This window comes from Zerene cesonia, unplaced genomic scaffold (assembly GCF_012273895.1).
Source record: "Zerene cesonia ecotype Mississippi unplaced genomic scaffold, Zerene_cesonia_1.1 Zces_u001, whole genome shotgun sequence".
Classification (NCBI taxonomy): domain Eukaryota; kingdom Metazoa; phylum Arthropoda; class Insecta; order Lepidoptera; family Pieridae; genus Zerene; species Zerene cesonia.
Genome location: NW_024045131.1, coordinates 529,293 through 550,186, shown reverse-complemented (window position 1 = coordinate 550,186; position 20,894 = coordinate 529,293). Strand labels below are relative to the sequence as shown.

At 36.8% G+C, this 20,894-nt stretch overlaps 1 protein-coding gene across 3 annotated transcripts in view; it reads right to left on the bottom strand.

Annotated features, from left to right (window-relative positions):
* Positions 1–288: 288 nt before the first annotated feature.
* Positions 289–20,894, bottom strand: part of LOC119838194 (P protein-like) — a 32,967-nt gene continuing 12,361 nt past the window's right edge. Inside the window, exons 2-19 of one of the 3 annotated variants that reach the window (XM_038364040.1) lie at positions 19,652–19,927; positions 18,489–18,597; positions 17,804–17,864; positions 17,303–17,438; positions 16,667–16,800; positions 10,360–10,516; positions 9,699–9,844; positions 8,578–8,781; positions 7,912–8,027; positions 6,801–6,939; positions 6,056–6,191; positions 5,358–5,455; positions 4,795–4,890; positions 4,318–4,411; positions 3,583–3,725; positions 3,042–3,152; positions 1,664–1,808; positions 289–1,165 (exon numbers count right to left, since the gene is read on the bottom strand). In XM_038364040.1, the coding sequence (XP_038219968.1) occupies positions 987–1,165; positions 1,664–1,808; positions 3,042–3,152; positions 3,583–3,725; positions 4,318–4,411; positions 4,795–4,890; positions 5,358–5,455; positions 6,056–6,191; positions 6,801–6,939; positions 7,912–8,027; positions 8,578–8,781; positions 9,699–9,844; positions 10,360–10,516; positions 16,667–16,800; positions 17,303–17,438; positions 17,804–17,864; positions 18,489–18,597; positions 19,652–19,826 (2,379 nt within the window). In that variant the 5' untranslated portion in view covers positions 19,827–19,927 and the 3' untranslated portion in view covers positions 289–986. Of the gene's footprint in view, positions 1,166–1,663; positions 1,809–3,041; positions 3,153–3,582; positions 3,726–4,317; positions 4,412–4,794; positions 4,891–5,357; positions 5,456–6,055; positions 6,192–6,800; positions 6,940–7,911; positions 8,028–8,577; positions 8,782–9,698; positions 9,845–10,359; positions 10,517–16,666; positions 16,801–17,302; positions 17,439–17,803; positions 17,865–18,488; positions 18,598–19,651; positions 19,937–20,894 lie in introns of all 3 variants that reach the window. The other 2 variants (XM_038364039.1, XM_038364038.1) reach the window with 2 other exon arrangements.

Here is a 20,894-nt window from a genome sequence, read left to right as displayed (position 1 = left end):
ATTAAAATGAAGGAACTTTAGTAGTCAATTATTAAAACGATATTTTTAATTCTACCTAAAATTTAAATAACATATGTTTGTTTATATAGCAGTTAGACTCGAACCCACTCCCTCTAGCGACACTGCCATTAACCACTGCACTAGAAAAACCTAGTACTTAATATTTATTCGTGATTTATCATTAAACATGATTAATAAATAAAGAATGAAAATTGTGAATTGACTTAAATATTTCTACTATATTTCTAGTAAGTTAATTTTCGCTAAATTGATTATTTCTAATACTAAAATATGTGATCTGCCAACCCGCACTTGGCCAGCTTGGATTAGGGCTTGAACCCTCATAGGAAGCCTGTGTCCCAGCAGTGAGAACACGTATGATGATGATGATGATGATAAAACATCGACTTTTATGGAATAATACTTTAGTTAAGGCCACTAAGTTTAAGTACGCGATAAAGCTTATAAAATACACAAAAACATGGTTTTAAAATAAAAATGGATGTGTGTCCCGTAGTGGGTCATGGGGCATATATTTTAAATCACTTATATAAAATATGGACCCTATCTTCTTCTCAGGAATAAATATGTACTCAAAGAATTCTGTTTCTTTGAGTTAATACATCATTTAAATAATTAAAAAAAGCATTACTTTATGCGACTGAATAAAAAACCAATATTCAACCTTATCCCAAGGACATACAGATGTTTTTAACAAAATAACATATCACATGAATAAAAATATAGCTCTAAGTGATTTTCAACCTTATAGTAATTAGTTATGATTCAATATTAAATAACATATTTCCTTCTACTTATTTTCAATTATCACATTACTATTACTGTCGCATTGCGCTCAAAATCAAATATTAAGTTTATAGGAATAAGCTATATTCGACCTTATCATATGGCGTTAGAGTTCAAATACCCTTGTAATGCATAATGCAAGCAAATTTCGACCATATTGCAATCACATAAGGTTGAAATCAATGCCACGCAAATAGCACGTGGCAGAATAACAGATAAAACGAAGCAACGATAAGATTTCCGATCATAACCGGAAAACCGATTTTCAAATACTGCATGAATGTGAATCGGTAACCGTGCTGCTCGGCAACTCCTGCGCACACTACGTTTGCGCTTGCGCCGATTAGAGTTCCATTACCTATAGAAAAAAATTAAATTAAAGAGATAAATTATGAGTCATGTATTTAGTATTTTTATTTAAATTTCGTTGTATTAAATGCCATATATGTATAAATATTTAAAAAAATGAATAGAAAAATTATCGCGGCGGGATTCGAACCCACGTCTTTCGATTTAGCGTGGAGATATCTTGATACTTTAAAATTTTTATACTTTTTTTTAACAACTGTTTAGAGGCAGAATAGAGTATGGACCTGGTATGAAGTAAAGAAGTGGTATAGTGTGAAGGGCGGTATAGAGCATAGATGATAGAGTATTGAGATGGTAACGTGTGTAACGACGGCATAGATAGAGTATAGAGGTGGTGTAGAGGAGGTATAGAGTATAGAGGTGGTGTAGAGATGGTGTAAAGGTGATATGGAGGCGGTGTGGAGTTGCTGTAGAGGCTGTGTAATGTGTAAGGGCGGTATAGAGCATAAAGTATAGAGGTGGTGTAGGGTGTGTGGTGGGCACGCACCCCCCAAGCAGGCGCCGAAGCTGAGGGCCCAGGCGAGCGGCGGCGCGGGCAGGCCGAGCCCTCCGGCCGCCAGCGCGCCTGTCACGCGCACCATCATCGTGCTCAGCGGGATGTTGTCCACGAACGCGGACGCCAGCCCGGACACCTGTGGGACAGGGCTGTTTGTTTATTTGTCCCTTCTTGACGTCGCAACGGAGCACTTCAAATGACATGATTCTTGTGTAAGGGGATAGTTAGGAGGCTCTTTGTTTCGATGGAGCATTCATCCCATGGAAATACCAATTCTGAACGCTTTTAAATAAATTCGGGCAAGGGAATATAAAATAGTTATAATCAAAAGTAGCCTATGTCACTGTCTAACCTCTTAACTACGTCCTCAAAAATTGTACCATTCAATTATTCCGTTGTGAGGTGAAAGAAGATCAAACAAACACACGCAGGAATTAATAATTATATTGAAGATAACCAATAATCCTTTAAATCTAATCAGTCAGAAGAAACAGCAATTTCGAAAGAAAAACTTTATCATTTACTGGTGATTATGCATTCGATTCCATAAGCAAATATTGTCATACAATACATTGTATTTTCTTGTGTTTGATTTTACGCGAGTATTATACACTAGCTGTTCGCCCCGGCTTCGCCCGTGGTACATATATAGTCTATGTTACTCGTGGATAACGTAGCTTTCGAATGGTGAAAGAATTTTTAAAATCGGTCCAGTAGTTTTTGAGCCTATTCATTACAACCAAACAAACAAAGTTTTCCTCTTTATAATATTAGTGTAGATTAAGAAATTAAAGACTTTTTAACGGACTTTTTCATTATATTACAGTTTATAGTCTCCCCGTGGCCACGCTCGCTGTAAAGTTTTCGAAACGTCGGGTTAATAATATAATGAATTAATCGCGTTTAAAAACCGTTAAAAATACTTTAATTTCTAAAAGACTAGACATTGTTCTAGTAAATTATTTACAACAGAATTTTAATAAGTAATTAACATTATACATTTATTATCAACATAAATCAAACCGCCTTCAGAATGTCATAACCAAATTTGAGGGGAACCGCACAGAAGACACTAGCTTTAAAATAAAAATAGTATAATCAAAATCGATTCACCCAGTAAAGAGTTATGAGTAACAAACACAAAAATACAGTCCAATTGATAATTCTCCTTTTTTGAGGTTTGATTGAAACTTAACCCTAATTTACGTGGAACCACAAGGGAAGTCCATCTCAAATTAGCTAATAATCATCAAAAACGGTTCATCTAGTTGAAATTTATGAGATAATAAAACAAAAAAAAATCTTTTCTTGAAGTCGGTTAAGACCATTTTTAAATATACTCGTTGCGTCTACTACAAATGAAACTTACCCATAAAATCAGCATTAAGGCGACAGCTAGCCGTGACTCTTCACCGACTTTCAAAATGAGCGATTCAGTTAGTCTCCCGATCAACGAAATCAGACCTAACTTTGATAATACCTGAAATAATTAAATACACGAATGAAAATGGTAACATATATATTTAATACGATTTAAGAATAACAATTTTTCTGACTAGATACATAGCCTGTGTCATTTAGTGAAGATGTAGCTTGTTCACGATGTAAGAGTTTTCAAAATCGATCCAGCAGTTCTTCCGAGAAAACGATACAAACACACGAAAGTTTCCACTTTAATATAAGTAGATTAAATCTATTATATAAAATTCTCGTGTCACAGTTTTCGTTGCCATACTCCTCCGAAACGGTTGGACCGATTCTTATGAAATTTTTTATGCTTATCCGGTATCTATGAGAATCGGCCAACATCTATTTTTCATACCCCTAAATGATAAGAGTAAGGCAGAACAGCGTTTGCCGGGTCAGCTAGTAACATATAATAAAATTTAACCCTCAAAATGCATACAGACCTCCATTAAAACAAACAGAGCTCCAAAGAAAAGTAAAGTAGACCACTCCACCCTAGCCAGAATCGGTTCCAGGTCATCCCGCTCAGCCAGAAGTAGCAGTAGTATTGCTCCCAGTAGAGCAGTCCAGCCCAGGGATAGGCTTTCTGAAAGTTTAACACACTGTTAAAAGGTGAACTAATTATGTGAAACTGTGAACTAATTATGATGGATAGTAAAATACAAAATTTTTATGTGATAGGCAAATCTGGTGGGTCGCCTGATGGTAAGCACCATTCACTTTAGAGAGGCTTTATTTCTGTCCAATAAAGGTTGCTAACTTTACTGGATAAGGGTTTAAAGAAAGAATTTATGGATAGTATAAAAAAAGGATTAAAGGACCAAACGACAAAAATATCCTATACAAAAATAGCCTATCATGTCAATTTCCTACCGAATCCGTTTCCTTTTCTCATCCTTCCCAGTTTATTCCTTCTTTCTAGTCGACCATACTTTCCTTATCCCTTATCCCTTAGAAGCGGGAAGAGCATTAGGAGAAGCACTACCTCTGCGAATGTAAATGGGCGGTGGTCATTGCTTACCATCAAGCAAACCAAAAACCAATCAAGTTTGGTTGAACACTCAAATATTTATCGTGCTTCCAATAATAGGGTCAGTGGTATTTTAGATTTTTTTAACATGCTTCTATTATAAACCTGTTTGATATGGTTGTGTGATAAGCTACTATAGAATACTCACGCAACTGTGGTATGGCGTGCAGGAAAAACACTATGACAACAAATGTCACACAAATCGAAGCCTTGATCAATAACTGGGGGTCTCTGATTCCATACTGGAAGATAACAAAATGAAGTTATAACGAGAATAAAAAGCAAGTCACATAAATAAAAAACAGGATGAAAACCCATAGAATGTTGTCGCTTAAGAACCATAGGATGTAATGTATTAAAATGTAAAATTTACATGATTGGAAAAGAGCAGGCTGTCTGTCTGTCTGTTCTCTGTAGAAAGCGGCTTCCGAACCGGTGGTAACTGTAAACTGTAACTGTAAACTGTAACTGTAAAACGAATGTGCTTTTATAAGCAGTCTCTTCTAAAGAACTGTTTGAGTTTGAGTTTAAATTTCTTTAATCGGACGGGGTTGGCCTGATTCCTCATAGGCATGTGCCCCTACAGTGGAATTGTGGACTGATGATGCGATATTTCTATGCCTACCTTCTGTTTCATCTGCGCGAGGTTGGAACAGAACATGGGGTCAGACTTGCCCTTGCCGGACTCTCTCTTCATCAGCATCGCGTTCAGTCTCTGCACCTGGACAAGGGAAATTATTTCGATCGTCTTTTACAAGTTTAAGTATATTTTGTATGAGAAAAACCCTTTTGTTTTAAGATTTTTAACCAATTTTTATTAACTTCAGCTTCAACATTTGTGTATTTTTTACACAAGTTTAGATTGGTTCGATACTTTTTTAATGATTTTAGAGTATTTTTTTTCATTTTTATATTTTATATTTATAAAAATATATCAAGTTAGAGTATAAAAGTTATTATTTTTATACACAAGTTATTGATTTTGTGTCATCACGTAGATGTTTCGTATATTCGTATATTCTTTGCTAACAGGGTTGCCTGGATGAGATTGCTTCAATCAATAAGGCCGCCTTTATGTATCAATTAAATTTTTTATATTAATTTAATGTGCTTTCTTCCTACTACTGCAAATGTGTATAGATAGATAAACGTTAAAGCTAAGTCTAGAACTCTTCACAACAGCCTTACCTTCTTCTCCAAAGCTCTCTTAACGATGTCCTCGTCTCGCGAGTAGGAGGTCAGCGAGGCGGCTGCTCGCTTCCACACAGCCACTTCCTGGCGGAGCTCTGTAATTCATTCTACTGAAACTCCAACTCAGACGTAAACTCTAACTCACATTTAAACTTCATCATCATCATCATCAGCCCATACATGTTCCCACTGCTGGGACACAGGCCTCCTATGAGGGTTCAGGCCATAATTAACCATGCTGGCCAAGTGCGGATTGGCAGATGTCACATGTCGTCGAACTTTTTTGTTTCTTGGACATGCCGGTTTCCTCACGATGTTTTCCTTCACCGTTTTAAACTACTTACGCAGTGATAAAGTGAATTTACCAAAGCGTAAACCTAAATCTTAAATATGCCATTCATGGCAGCGTGGAATGGTGAATCATTGATTTTTCTTCTATTACTTATACTGAAGCATTATAATATACTCTAAAATTGAAGTATCGATTACTTAAAGTCTAAACTTCGAGAAAAAATCAAATTTACAAAAATCCTGTCAATTTTTTCAAGATGGCAACAATCACCAAGTCATTAAATAAAACATTACATAAAAGAAACGACACAATAAGCTCACCAGCCCAATTTCGCAAATTCGCAAAGCAACAACATTCAACAAAATCATTTCACTTATTCTCAGTGAAAATCGATGATACATACCGACAATATGTCGTGGTACCGTGTGCCTCAAAGTGTTCATGTCTCTGAAGATGTACCGGATCTGAAGGTAGGTCTGCACGCAAACGAACAGAATGCCCACACCCATGTGCAGAGTGAAGTTTGAAAAGTTTATATTCTGCAGAACGTATAAATAATTCATAATAAGGCTAATAATAATGTAAACGGCATATTCAGTGAAAAGGTCTATTAATTGTTGTGGATGAACAGTATCATCATCAGCTCACATATGTTTCCACTGCTGGGACACAGGCCTCCTGACCGTAATCCACCAGTTTTGATTCTTGGACATGCCGGATTCCTCACGATGCTGTCCTTCACCGTTTTAAGCAGTGGTGATGTTATCCACATGTGCAGATAAATTGAAAAATCTAATTATGTCCTGCACGCTCGTCCGGTTTCGAACCCCGACTTATCGATTTTGAAGTCCGAGGTTCTCACCACTGAACCACCACTGCTTTTTATGTTAATTGTTGTTGTACAAAAAGACGGTATATAAATTGTTGTGGTACAATAAATTATAGTTGGTATATAAATTATTGTGGACAAAAAAATATTGGTATTATAAATGGTTGTGGTACAATAAATGCTGTTATTATATATTGTTGTGGACATAAAAAGTTGGTATCTAGATTTCTTGTGGTACAAATAAGTTGGTTTATTCACTGTTATGGTAAAACAAATAATTATACACATATATAATAATCTATTACAATAACAAACTCACCGCAGCTAGCACAGAGGGGTGGCTGGCTATAATGACATTGGGGGGATCCCCCACAGGGGTGGCCGCGCCCCCCACATTACTAAATATCACCATAGACATTAGTACTGGCACCGGATTTAGCTGCATCACCTCGCATAATCTGGAAAGAAAATTTAGTTGTAGCAATAATAATGATTTAAACATGAACGAACACAGAAGCTCGCCATTATCCATCTGTATGAATTTTGTGTATTTACATATTTATTATTATATTAGTTTTTATTGAAGTGAAACTTCTTTAGAATCGTTGTGATTTCAAAACTGATGCAACGGAAAAACGACAGGCAAGAGACACAAATACAAAAGTGTGTAGAATGAAACCGGTAAAGAATGAGACAGAAATATACATACTATTTTATTCATTTCATTGAAGTTTCATTTCTATCGTTTGTGAATCGCACACACACCTTTTTTATGATATTATCATTTTAGTATGGGCTAGAAAATTTTATAAGGTTAACTTTAAAAACATGTTAAGATTCAAGATAAAATCTAGATCACAGGTCAATTAGCATATTTTTTTTTTACACATTTTTGTAGTTTTTTTGGAAAATAATTTATTTTTATCTGTTTCTTCATCGGCTTCCAAAAAGAGAAGGTTCCCATTCGATTTTCTTTTGTGTTCATCTCTCTTTTCTACTGGTTGAGCCAATTCCGATAATTTTTTTTTATCTAAAAGTTGATGCTTCTCATGTGGTCGTTAAAGTTGATCTAGTTGTGAAAATTTGAAGGTCCCTTAGGCACATGAACATCTCAAATCCACCACGTGACCATTTCTTTTGAGTCCTTTCAAAATTTCCCAATTTGAAGGCAGTTTGTTTATTATAAAAAACAATAATTTTATTTAAGTTTATGTTCCACTAGCTACGCCCCGCGGTTTCTCCCGCGTAAGTCCGTATCCCGTAGGAACATCGGGATAATTGCCTATTTGTTATTCCAGTTGTCCAGCTGTTTACGTACCAAATTTCATTGCAATCGGTTCAAGTAGTTGTTGCGTGAAAGAGCAACAAACACACACATCCTTACAAACTTTCGCATTTATAATATTAGAAGGAAGGATAGTAGGATGTACCGTATAGTGACAGGCGTCATCAGGAGCACGGTGGTGACGTTGTCCAGAAATGTGGAGAAGAAGGCGGTGAAGAAACAGAGACAGTTGATCAGCGGCCAGGTCCTGCCTCCTGTGACCTGGGAATTGTAATTAATCAATATTTCTATGCTAATATTCTAAAGCTGAGTTTGTTTGTTTGAATGTACTAATCTCAGGAACTAGTGGTCCGATTTGAAAATAGCTTTCAGTGTTCGATAGCCCATTTATTGAGTAAGGCTATAGGCTATATATGTACCACGGGCGAAGACGGTTATATGTATCGCCAGTTACGTGGAATTAAAAATTGACAATTTATTGAAGAATTTTTAAAGAAATGAAAAAAATAGATCACGAGGCGGGATTCGAACTCGCGTCTTTTACTCGAAAGGTTGCAACGCCTAGCCTCTCGGCCACCTTTTATCCCGCCTCGTTATCCTATTTATTTATGTTCTTCTATATTTATATATTATTAATCAGTATTGTATGAGGATAAATATACATAGCGGCACGTTTCTGAATCGCGCAAACGAAATGTTTTTGTTAGAGAGCTACTTTTTTTCGATGTAGGAATCCCACCTTTCTTCCTCCACTAGTACTTTGATGGTCACACCCTTTCAAGATTTTCTTCCTTTTCCCCTCAAAACCCACCTCAAAAGCCACTACAGCCAAGTAGTCAAACAGCCCCGTCTCTGCCAGTATCGCAACCAGGATCATCATGCTGAACAGCAGCAGCAGCGTCTCCACGTCCAGCCAGGAGACCAGCTCGAGCAGCGTGGGCCTGGAGCCGCTGATGGCCAGCACTGCCACCCCCAGGGACGAAGTGAGCAGGGCTGCTATGGTGCGGTTAACTATCTGATGAGACAATGCTTCGGTGTTAACAGATAGACAGGCTTAAAGTTTATTTAAGGAAGTCAAATAAAAGAACACACTGAAAAAGCAAGAAATTAAAGGCACATATATACAGACGGACAAAACAATTTGAATGTTAAATTGGTCCTGAAAAACTGTAAAACAATTTAATGATAGAATCAATAAATAGTCTCACTTGCTATAAGAACAGAGTAAACGTAAGGAAATTATTGAATCCCGGCGATCCTAATCAGGATAATAAGATAAACTCATGAAACTATTGTATTGTCACCGATCCGCGATAAGATAATGTACAGAGTTTGAATTGAATCTATCCGTTTGAAGTGGGTCAGAATCGGGTCTAAAGGAGTTGGTTACATACAAACATACAGGTCACGCTGTTAGGCGTGTAAACATAACAAAATATTTTAGATGCATTGGATTCTTACGAAATCATGGTTCATCATTTGTCTATATAATTACATTAAATTGAAATATACATCAATATAACAGCAGTAGTGGCTAAGTGGTGAGAACCTCGGACTTCAAAATCGATAAGTTCGGGGTTCGAGACCGGGCGAGCGTGCAGGAAATAAATTGATTTTTCAACTTATCTGCACGTGTGGATAACATCACCACTGCTAAAAGCGGTGAAGGAAAACATCGTGAGGAAACCGGCATGTCCGAGAATCAAAAGTTCGACATGTGACATCTGCCCGCACTTGGCCAGCGTGCAGGATTATGGCCTGAACCCTCATAGGAGACCTGTGTCCCAGCAGTGGGAATATGATGCTGATAATGATGATACATCAATATCGGTTCACCCAGTGAACAGTAATGAGGTCACAAACACACAAAAAAAGTCGATTTGATAACCTCCTTCCTACTCGAAGTCATTTGAAAAGAAATACTTCACTCACCTCAAAAATAATTAAGAAATACAATAGACAGAGCAAAATAGCTGAATATATAATGCCGTCCTCTTCTGACAACGGATCCACTTGGTAAGTTAGAGTGAGAGGCACTGTGTTCTCGCTCGTGCTTGCCATTCGTAGAGTTATTGTGCCTGAAATAAAGATTAATATTGAATTTAACATACAAAAGTTTGTCTATTTGTCTGTGACGGTTTCATTCCAAAGTCATCACACAATTCCTACTCCCGCACATAACAGTTTATGAGATGAGCACATTCAAACAAACAAACTCATTCTTTGTTTTAGTATCTATTGCAAGGATAATAGCGTTATAGATATTTTATAATATACCGAAACTAACGTCGTTTGTCTGTGTGTGTTATTTTTAGTTTCTTAATCAAATTTTTTCCAGCAGTGGGTATCGAACCAACACTCTTTACACATATAAGACACAAGCCGATTATAAGAGACTAGCTGTTCGCCCCGAATTCGCCCGTGGTACATATATAGCGTATGTCACTGAGTCACGTTGCAGCTGGTGAAACAATTGTTGAAATCGGTCCAGCAGTATTCGCGCCAAAACGTTACAAACATACAAAATTTTCCTCTTTATAACACTGTAAGTCGCCATTATTCCAATTTATTACAGATTCTTAAAAGAACTCACTATTAACTCCATAATCTTCCAGACCTTCCAGCCGGCTGGAATTCTTCCTGGACTTCTGGAATTTACCCGGCAAAGTCAGTGTCTTGGTTTCAGATGCACTCGGCGCGAAATCCAGGTCCTCATCAGGTTGCAGGTACACCTCCCACTTCTGGGAATCCTGAAAGTATATATATCACACTCATATTATAAATGTGAGAGAAAACAATCAGCCAAACAAACAAACAAATGTGAATCACGCTGAAACTATGAAATAGATTTTGATGAAATTTGGTATAAACAAATGCTCCCTTGGGAAAAAATAGGAATCTTGAAACCCGGGTGGAGCCGGGACGAGCGTCTAGTAGTTAATAATAATAATAATCATCATCATCAGCCCATATGTGTTCCCACTGCTGGGACACAGGCCTCCTATGGGGGTTCAGGCTATAATCCAGCACGCTGGCCAAGTGCGGGTTGGCAGATGTCACATGTCGTCGAACTTTTGATTCTCGGACATGCCGGTTTCCTCACGATGTTTTCCTTCACAGTTTAAGCAGTGGTGATGTTATCCACATACGCAGATAAATGGAATAATCAATTTATTTCCTGCACGCTCGCCCGGTCCCGAACCCCGACTTATCGATTTTGAAGTCAGAGGTTCTCACCATTGAGCCACCACTGCTTTTTTAATAATAACACAAATTAAAAAAAAACGACAGTGGGAATTAACGATCCTCCGTCCTTTATCGGGTACCAACTAAGTATCTCTAGATCGTAATTAGTAATTAAAAACGTTTAAGCCAACGCTTGGTATAGGCTTTACAAACAGACAGACATACAGACAGTTCCTCTCGCATCTGTAATCTAAAATGCAGTAGGTATCATCATTTTTTTATGTCATAGCGGGCAACTGAGCTGATGGTTCGCCTGATGGTAAACGATCACCACCGCCCATGAACATTCGCAGAGGCTCAGACCTCTGCGGATGCGCTGCCCGCTTTTAAGGGATAAAGGATAAGGAAAGGATTGATGACTGGAAAGAAGGAATGGACTGGGAAGGGCGAAGAGAAGGAAATAGGCGCCCGGAATAATCCTACTATATATAACACTAGCTGTCCACCCCGGCTTCGCCCTTGGTACATATAAAGCCTAAATTCTCCCTCGATACTTTTTTTAGAGGGCATCTAAAACTGAAAGAATTCAAAACGGACCAGTAGAGTCTGAGATTAGCAAGTTCAAACAAACAAACGAACAAATTCATCAGCTTTATAATATATAGCTGTCCAGTTGAATATCTGAATTATTGCGATTAGAGTTATATATTTGAGTTTAAATAATATCAAACGAACTAACTAACCCTTCAGCTTTATAGATATACTGGTTTGGATGTTTCAATAAAGATAACATATCTTTATCGGAACCCTATTTTTTTCCAAAATAAAATATAGTCTATGTTACTCGTGGATAATGTAGCTTTCGAATAGTGAAAGTTTTTTAAAATCGGTTCAGTAGTTTTTGAGCCCATTCATTACAACCAAACAAACAAACAAAATTTTTTCTCTTTATAATATTAGTGTAGATTATCGTTGCGAAAGTTTGTAAGGATATGTGTGTGTGTTTGTTACTCTTTCACGCAAAAACTACCGAACCGGTTGCAATGAAATTTGATAAGTAGACAGCTGGATAACTGGAATATCATATGGGCAACTGTTTATCCCGATATTCCTACGGGATACGGACTTACGTGGATGATACCGCGGGGCGCAGCTAGTTTAACATAATCTTAAAATCATGCAACAACTATAATTACTGTATACGTTACAATAAACCAGCATAATACAATAATGCTTTGCTATTATAAATGTAATCGTAAAATTGTGAAAACCGTCAGATAACAATGGACTAGATTCTCGTGAGATTGTAATCTGCTGACAAATTGTTATCCGTAACATACGGCTTAGTACGGCATAGGCAAGTAGTTCCTGATATTAGTGCGTTCAAACAAACAAACTCTTCAGCTTTCTAATATTAGTATAGTTTTATATTATTTTGTATAGCTGGTACACTTGGGAAACATAATATCCCGTAACTGTCATGTATGACACAGTCTTTCGAAAAATAATGCGTTACAGTGCAAGTAAATGTTCCGAATCGCAATTTATGGACAGATTACAATCTGAGGGATTTTTTGGTTTTACAGTAACATAGGTATATATTACAGAAAATCATACAGTAATCCATAATCTAGTTTTTTATAGTGAAGCTACGCTATAATCAAGTTTATGACAGCATTGTCTCAAGTGCTTGTCAGTTTTATTGCTTTTTTAACAATGTGTAGTAAAAAATATATTTCCTGTGCGCGTGTATGCCGTCTCACTCTTTCGGTAAGGAAAGAAAGAGATAACGGGAACCAATGTAAGATTTTACCAAAACAAATCTGCTTTGGAAGATACAACTCCATGTTAATATATTCAAAGAAAAACTAACGCGGGTGAAACCGCGGGGCGCAGCTAGTTCTTCATGAATTAGATATTATGCTACTGTAATTTATTTAATAACCACTTATTACATATTGACACAATAAATCTTCTCTTTACACGCATATATACGCTTCTCCTGTATATTTGTATGTAACCGATTCCTTTAGACCCGATTTTGACCCACTTCAAACGGACAGATTGAATTCAAACTCTGTACACTTATCGCGGATCGGTGACAATACAATAGTTCCATGAGTTTATCTTATTGTCCTGATTAGGATCGGGCGGGATTCAATAATTTCTTTCCTTCATACGTAAAACATAATCTGTATAAGAGCAAATGAGACAATCTGCATAAGTTTTTTTTATGTCACCGTCGGCAATGGAGCTGGTGGGAAGCCTGATGGTAAGCGCCTCCACCGTCCGTGGACATTTGGAGAGGCGTAAGGTTTGCAATGGAATGGATTGTCGACTTTAAATTGGAAAGGGATTAAGAAAGGATAGTCGAGAGGAATAAAGGAAAGGAATAGGAAGGGAAAGGAATAGAATATGGGCCTCCGGCTCCCCCACTCACCGCACGAAACACAGCAGAATGCTATTTCACGCCGGTCTTCTGTGGGGTTGCGGTACTTCCCCGGTGCGAGCTGGCCCAATTCGTGCCGAAGCGTGCTCGACGACCACAATAAAAGTTGTTTTAGTTTAGTTGATTCTATTATTTGAGCGTGTTTTTTAGTTTTATAAACTAAATTTATTACTATTTGTTCTCAATTGCCATACATTACACATGAGTTATTCCAATTATGACAGTTAATAAAAAAATCCGAACGTGATATTTCAACAACCTTGTAATTAGTAACGCTATAGAAAAACTATCACTAACATTACGATATTTTCATAAACACTAGACTATATAACTCATGTATGTTCCATTCTGTTAGTGAAAGTATTTTCAAAGTCGGTTAAGTGCTGTTCAGATACAACATACAAACATACAAATATTTTTCTTTATTATATGTGGTAGTCGAGCACGCTTCGGCACGAATTGGGCCAGCTCGCACCGGGGAAGTACCACACCCCCACAGAAGACCGGCGTGAAATAGCATTCTGCTGTGTTTTGTTCGGTGAGCAGGGGAGCCGAAGGCCCGTATCCTTTTCCTTCCCCTTCCCAGTCCTTTCCTTTATTCCTCTCGCCAATCCTTTCTTAATCCCTTCCCAATTTAAAGTCGGCAATCCATTTGTAGAGGCGTAAGGTCTGTAATCGACTTTACGCCTCTCCCAATGTTCATGGGCGATGGTAGCGCTTACCATCAGGCGACCCACCAGCTCCATTGCCGACTGTGACATAAAAAAAAATACTAGATTTTGCCGATTAGTTAAATATATGTTATTATACATAGAAACCTTTTTTAATGACATATATATGGACATTTGGTCTGCAATCGACCTTACGCCTCTACACTTGCCGACTTTAAATTGGTAAGGGGTGAAGAAAGTATTGATGATGGGAAAGGACTTGGATGGGTAAGGAAGGATATGAACCTCCAGCCTTCCTCTTGAATCTATTAAAAAAATCTCATCAAAATCCGTTGAGTAGTCTTAAAGATTAAAGCATACGCAGGGACAGAGAAAGCGACTTTGTTTTATACTTTATGGCAGAGCAAGGAAAGGAGATAGGCCTGGTGTTAAGTGGTCACCACCGCCCATAAACACTTGTAACACTACTATGCACTACATATCTGTTACTATGTAGTGAAGTCGAGTGTAGACTAGCTTGACGCCCGCGGTTTTGCCTGTTATTACCGGAGAAACGAGTTAGTGAAGTCGTCGAAGTGGTCCAATGGGCAATTCGACCTTAACTACGTTTTTGAAGATTTTTAGAGGTCAAATAACAATTATTAGGTGGTAATAATACCAATGTATACAATAGGGACATCTGTGTGAAAAAATGTGTTCAAACAGTATACAAAATACAAAGTATGTTTAGAATTGTTGACAGACAAACGGACACTTGTCTCAATATTTATAGATACGGCGATATGTTTGTAATCATTAGCAGTTCCAACCGGTTACGCTTTACCGACTTTGCGAAAGAGGAGTGCGTCTCTTGTTTTGCAATTTTTCAGTCATATTTTACTTAGTAATTTAATCAGTAAGTTTAAATGTTTAAACATTAAAGACTTTTTAACGGATTTTAAACGCGATTTATTCATTATATTGTTAACCCGACGTTTCGAACACTTAACAGCGAGCGTGGTCACGGGGAAACACTTTTTTTAATTTCTAAATGTATAATACTCGCGTAAAATCAAACATAAGAAAATACTAAGTTTAAATGTGTTTGATTGATTATATATGACAGCGGGCAACTGAGCTGGCGGTTCGCCTGATGGTAAGTGATCACCACCTCTGTGGATGCGCTGCCACATTCAAGGGGTAAGGGATAAGGGTCGGGGTTCGCGACCGGGCGAGCGTGCAGAAAATAAATAGATTTTTCAATTTATCTGCGCATGTGGATAACATCACCACTGTTCAAATGGCGAAGGAAAACATCGTCGGGCATGTCCAAGAATCAAAAGTTCGACATGTGACATCTGCCCGCACTTGGTCAGCGTGCTGGATTATGGCCTGAACCCACATAGGAGGCGTCTGTCCCTGCAGTGGGAACATATAACTGATGATGATGATGATATATTATGTATATTTATATAATAATAAATGTAGAATAACTAACAACATAAAGATACAGGACTTCCGCGTTTTTTTATCGTAACTGTCTGTTATATAGACTTCAACTGTTTAAATATTGTTTAATATCACAAGTTAAACTGTTGTTAAAATGGTTTATCTATTTAACTATAAGATTATAATGACATTTTGTTGTCTTATTATATAGGTAGGATTGTATACATATTTTTTTAAGAGCATGTGATTTTAATTAAACAATCTCACATACTAAAAAATTGTATTTATAAAAGAATTCAAGTGTAATCATATACTTTAATATGTCAATATTTAAAGGTGTTTCCGTTTGTTGAATTTTTTATGACTAAAAAAACCGCCAGATAATTTTTTTTAGTTTAATTCAATCGCCTTTTACGACCTTTTATTTGACATCTATATTGCTAGGGAAAGTGAAAAATAAATCACAGCCTTAGCGGGCGCCATGTTGTTTTTTCACATGTCAATATCCGTATAACATAGCAATATATTTATTTTAATTATATATTTATAACATATCTATTTCTTGCTTTTTATCTGTATAATTTCTATCATTGGTGTGTTGTGATGTCCATGATAAATAAATGATTCTTTCTTTCTTTCAATATACATACATATGAAAAACCCGGTGCCAGCCACGTCTAATGGTAGTAGATAATATATAAATACTACCTTCTTACTACATAGTATCACATGCTAATCTATTGACAGTAGTCTTCTGAGTAATTTAGGAGTCGGTACAATTTTTGATATAAAATGTTTAACAGTTGGCGAATTTTATTTATTAACTAGCTGTTGCCCGCATTTTCGTCCGCACCGTTTTAATAAATTCTCATGATTCAAATTTTCATCCCCTATTTTATCCCCTTGGGGGTAGGTATTTATCAAAATATTTTCTTAGCGGGTGCCTACGTTACAACATCTATCTGCTTGCCAAATTTCAGCCCGATCCGTCCAGTGGTTTGGGCTGTGCGTTGATAGATCACTATATATATATATTCTATATATATAAATGGTATATATTTTAATATGGTTTGGATGTTAATTATATTTTGAATGTTTTATGTCTATTTAGGAAAAAAATAAAACCCGATATAAGCAAAGAGAAAAAAGGAAACCATCTAACTGACCTGGCCATAATCCCCATCCAGACCGGTATGCAGCCAGACGGTGAGGTGGTTGGTCTTGTTCTTAGAATCCCCGAACGGACCCGTGAGGGTCACAGACACACTGAATGTCTCGTTGGTCGTATCTAGAAGATATTCTGTGAGGGAATAACAAATATTTTTTATTCAAACGTGAAAGAACGAAAGAAAGAAAAATAAACATTTATTTATCATGTATCAGGTTCTAAAAATTATATTAACCGACTTCAAACAAGGAAGTCATCATCAGAATGGGACTGTATCTTTTTTGGGTCTGATACCTTAGAACCTTCACGTTAAGGTTCCAAGACTTTCGACGGATGGATGGATATTGAGACCTTTTTTTTTATTTGAAAGCTAACAATTTTAGCTGGTTTAGGTTTTGTTAAAAATTATAAATCAACATGAAGCCTGACCACATGGTAACAGAATTTTTAAGTCAGTCCACTAATTTTGGGGTAAATCGTAACAAACAAACAAAAGGTTCGTCTTTTTATTAATTAGTAGATATAATTAGTAGATATAATTAGTAGATAAAATTAGTAGATATAATTAGTAGATATAATTAGTAGATATAATTAGTAGATATAATTAGTAGATATAAATCGTCGCATTGATTACCTTTTATTTCTCCACTATTCACAGCGGTATGCAGCACGACGTCTACTTTTTCTCTATTCAGAAGTAGTGCTACTGTGAGCAGCGCCCAGCATGCTACTAAGCCTGATAGCTTCACTATACGCAATATTTTTGCGAACTGTAAAAGAAAGAAAGAATAAAGGAAAGAAAAACACTTTGACGGGTGTATGGTGGTGGCTCAGTGGTGAGGACCTTGGACTTAAAATCGACAAGCCGGGGTTCGAGACCAAGGGAGCGTGTTGGAAATAAATTGATTTTTCAATTTATCTGCACATGTGGTAACATCACCACTGCTTAAAACGGTGAAGGAAAACATCGTGAGGAAACCGGCATGTCCGAGAATCAAAAGTTCGACGACATGTGACATCTGCCCGCACTTGGCCAGCGTGCTGGATTATGGCCTGAACACTCTAGGAGGCCTGTGTCCCAGCAGTGGGAACATATGATGATGATGAAGTTACTTCGATAATAATGAAGATTTACCTGTCTCTTCTTAGCTGGTTTTTGTGTCTTCTCTTCCTTTGTATTATTTGGTTCCAACGCCCTGGATAAAAAAATATACGAATAAATGCAAGATTTGGAATACATCATTATAATTTAAATAATATAGGAGAATTTTCTACCCGCGGATTTGCACACATTATTATATTATCTTGTGAAAGTTGTACAAAACATAAATTGGAAATTACACCTTTTGTGGTGGCAATAATGTTCAAACTCTATTGTATCGTTCATTGGACTCTGCCTAATAAAAGCGCAGACAGTGTTTTGCTTCAGACAAATTTGTATGTAAAACAAGTAATAACAATTTGTTTATTTGTTTCAAAAATATAACAACACAATAAACAGCTACAATGTTGCACCGTCAACGATCCCCAGTGTTGCGAGGCTTTCTCTTTCATCGTTATAAACAAATGATTTCAAAATAATTGTGTGTTTATTGTATGACTAGCAGCGCCCCGCGGTTTCACCCGCGTAGGTCCGTATCCCGTAAGAATATCGGGATAAAAAGTTGCCTATATGCTATTCCAGTTGTCCAGCTGTGTACGTACCAAATTTCATTGCAATCGGTTCAGTAGTTTTTGCGTGAAAGAGCAACAAACACACACATATCCTTACAAACTTTCGCATTTATAAAATTAGTAGGATGTCTGTTACGCGTTGATACCTTCCGTACTTGCTATCTTCTTTGTGGTCATGGTGGAAGATTTCAGACGTTTTTCTCGTGAAGATATTGTGATTTTCCTCAGTATTAATCTCTGGTGACTCCAATTTGCCTAAAAATATAAATCGATTAAAAATTAAAGAATCTCTTGCAGTTCGCCCGTCGTACAGCCTATGTCACTCAATAAAGATGAAGCTTTCTAATGATAAGAGTTTTTGAAATTGATCCAGTAGTTTTATGTGAAAACATTACAAACATACATGTAATACAATACTGTTACCTCATTATCATGTTAGAAGTTATATATATCAGTAGAAGTTTAAGATGGCGTTGACCAGACCGTCTTCATCATCATCAGCCCATTTATGTTCACACTACTGGGACACATGCCTTTTATGAGGGTTCAGGCCATAATGGCCACGGCCAGGCCACGCTGGCCAAGTGCGGGTTGGTAGATGTCACATGTCGTCGAACTTTTTGATTCTCAGACATGCCGGTTTCCTCACGATGTTTTCCTTCACCGTTTAAACAGTGGTGATGTTATCCACATGCGTATATAAATTGAAAAATCAATTCATTTCCTGCACGCTCGCCCGGTCTCGAACCCCGACTTATCAATTTTGAAGTCGGAGGTATTTTCCACTGAGCCACCACTGCTTTTACCAGATCAGACCGTAACCTATTACAAATATTCTCTGGGGGTCGAACCCAGAAGTTTCTCTGATTTAGGACGTCATTTATTTTTTTTTTTTAGCATACATAAAAATAGTCCGAATATGTGATGAAATCGTGCGAAATCCGGCATATCGTAGAATCAACAGTTCGACGACATGTGACATCTGCCAACCCGCACTTGGCCAGCGTGCTGGATTATGGCCTGAACCCTCATATGAGGCCTGTGTCCCAGCGGTGGGAGTATATATAGGCGGATGATAATAAGAAATGGCTTTATACCACGACTTCACCTGTGTTACCCAGAAAATATGGTATTCCCGATTGTAAACTATTTTTTTGCCAAATTTTAGAACCGATTTAACGTTTAATTATAACTAACGATGCCTTTATATCAAATTTCTTCAGTGGTTTAGGAGTAAAAGCATTAGAAACAGACAGATTTACATACTAAAGATATCAGTATCGAGATCCACAAATGACATTCGACTCACCATGCCTCTGTTCGTATAGCTGCTTAAACGGCGCAAGCGCTGGATCGTGTTTGATGGAATCAGGTAGATCTAGCCACACTTCCAGGCTGCCTGGAGTTAGGTCACTGCACGATACCATAGAGTAAATACTTGGTGTTTCGCATTTTTTCTTCTTCAGTATGTTTAGGAAAGACATTTTTATTACATTGTTTTGACTTTAGGTTTAATTGTAATTCACTTGTTTACAAATTGAATTTCACTTTTAACCACTGTACACTTAGAGATACTTAGTGTGCACTGTAAAAACTTATTAAGTTATATTTAAGTACGGGAGTTTTGTTTAGTTAAATGCTAACCTTTTTATGATAATAAAATACTTTTTTCTGATATAGCACACACGTATTGTAATAACTTTAATATATAATGTACTAGCTGCGCCCCGCGGTTTTACCCGCGTAAGTCCGTATCCCGTAGGAATATCGGGATAAAAAGTTGCCTATATGTTATTCCAGTTGTCCAGCTGTCTACGTACCAAATTTCATTGCAATCGGTTCAGTAGTTTTTGTGTGAAAGAGCAACAAACGCACACACATCCTTACAAACTTTCGCGTTTATAATATTAGTAGGATTAGTAGGATAGTAGGATCAGACTTTTATTTCACTACATAGTATAAAACAAAGTCGCTTTCTCTGTCCCTATGTCACTATTTATGATTATTAATAGTTTTAAAGAATTAAACATACATACAGATTTAAGCAACAGATTTTGATGTGTTTTTTTTTAATAGATAGAGAGATTCAAGAGGAAGAGGTATATGTATGACAATATCCATTAAACTACTCCGAATTTAACGCGTGCGAAGCCGCAGGCGAATGCTAGTAAATGAACAAATATACATTCAAATTAAATAAATTTATTTCCTTTAAAATCCAATGCATATTTTATTCTATCAATAAAACGTGTTATGCTTAACTTTTTGAAAAAATAATTTATCTTATTTGTTGTTTTAAAAATTACATCACTTAAGTGATAAATTATCCATATAAGTTACAACTTAAGGTCATAAAAGATGCCCTTTTCTAAACCTACTAATAAAGCCTTTTTGAAACCTTTAAATTGAATTATTACATAATATGTTTTTGTGTCCTTTCATAAATCTTCAATGTTACACATATTTTTATTTTAAGTATATCTAATATATAAAATTCTCGTGTCACAGTTTTCGTTGCCATACTCCTCCGAAACGGCTTGACCGATTTTGAT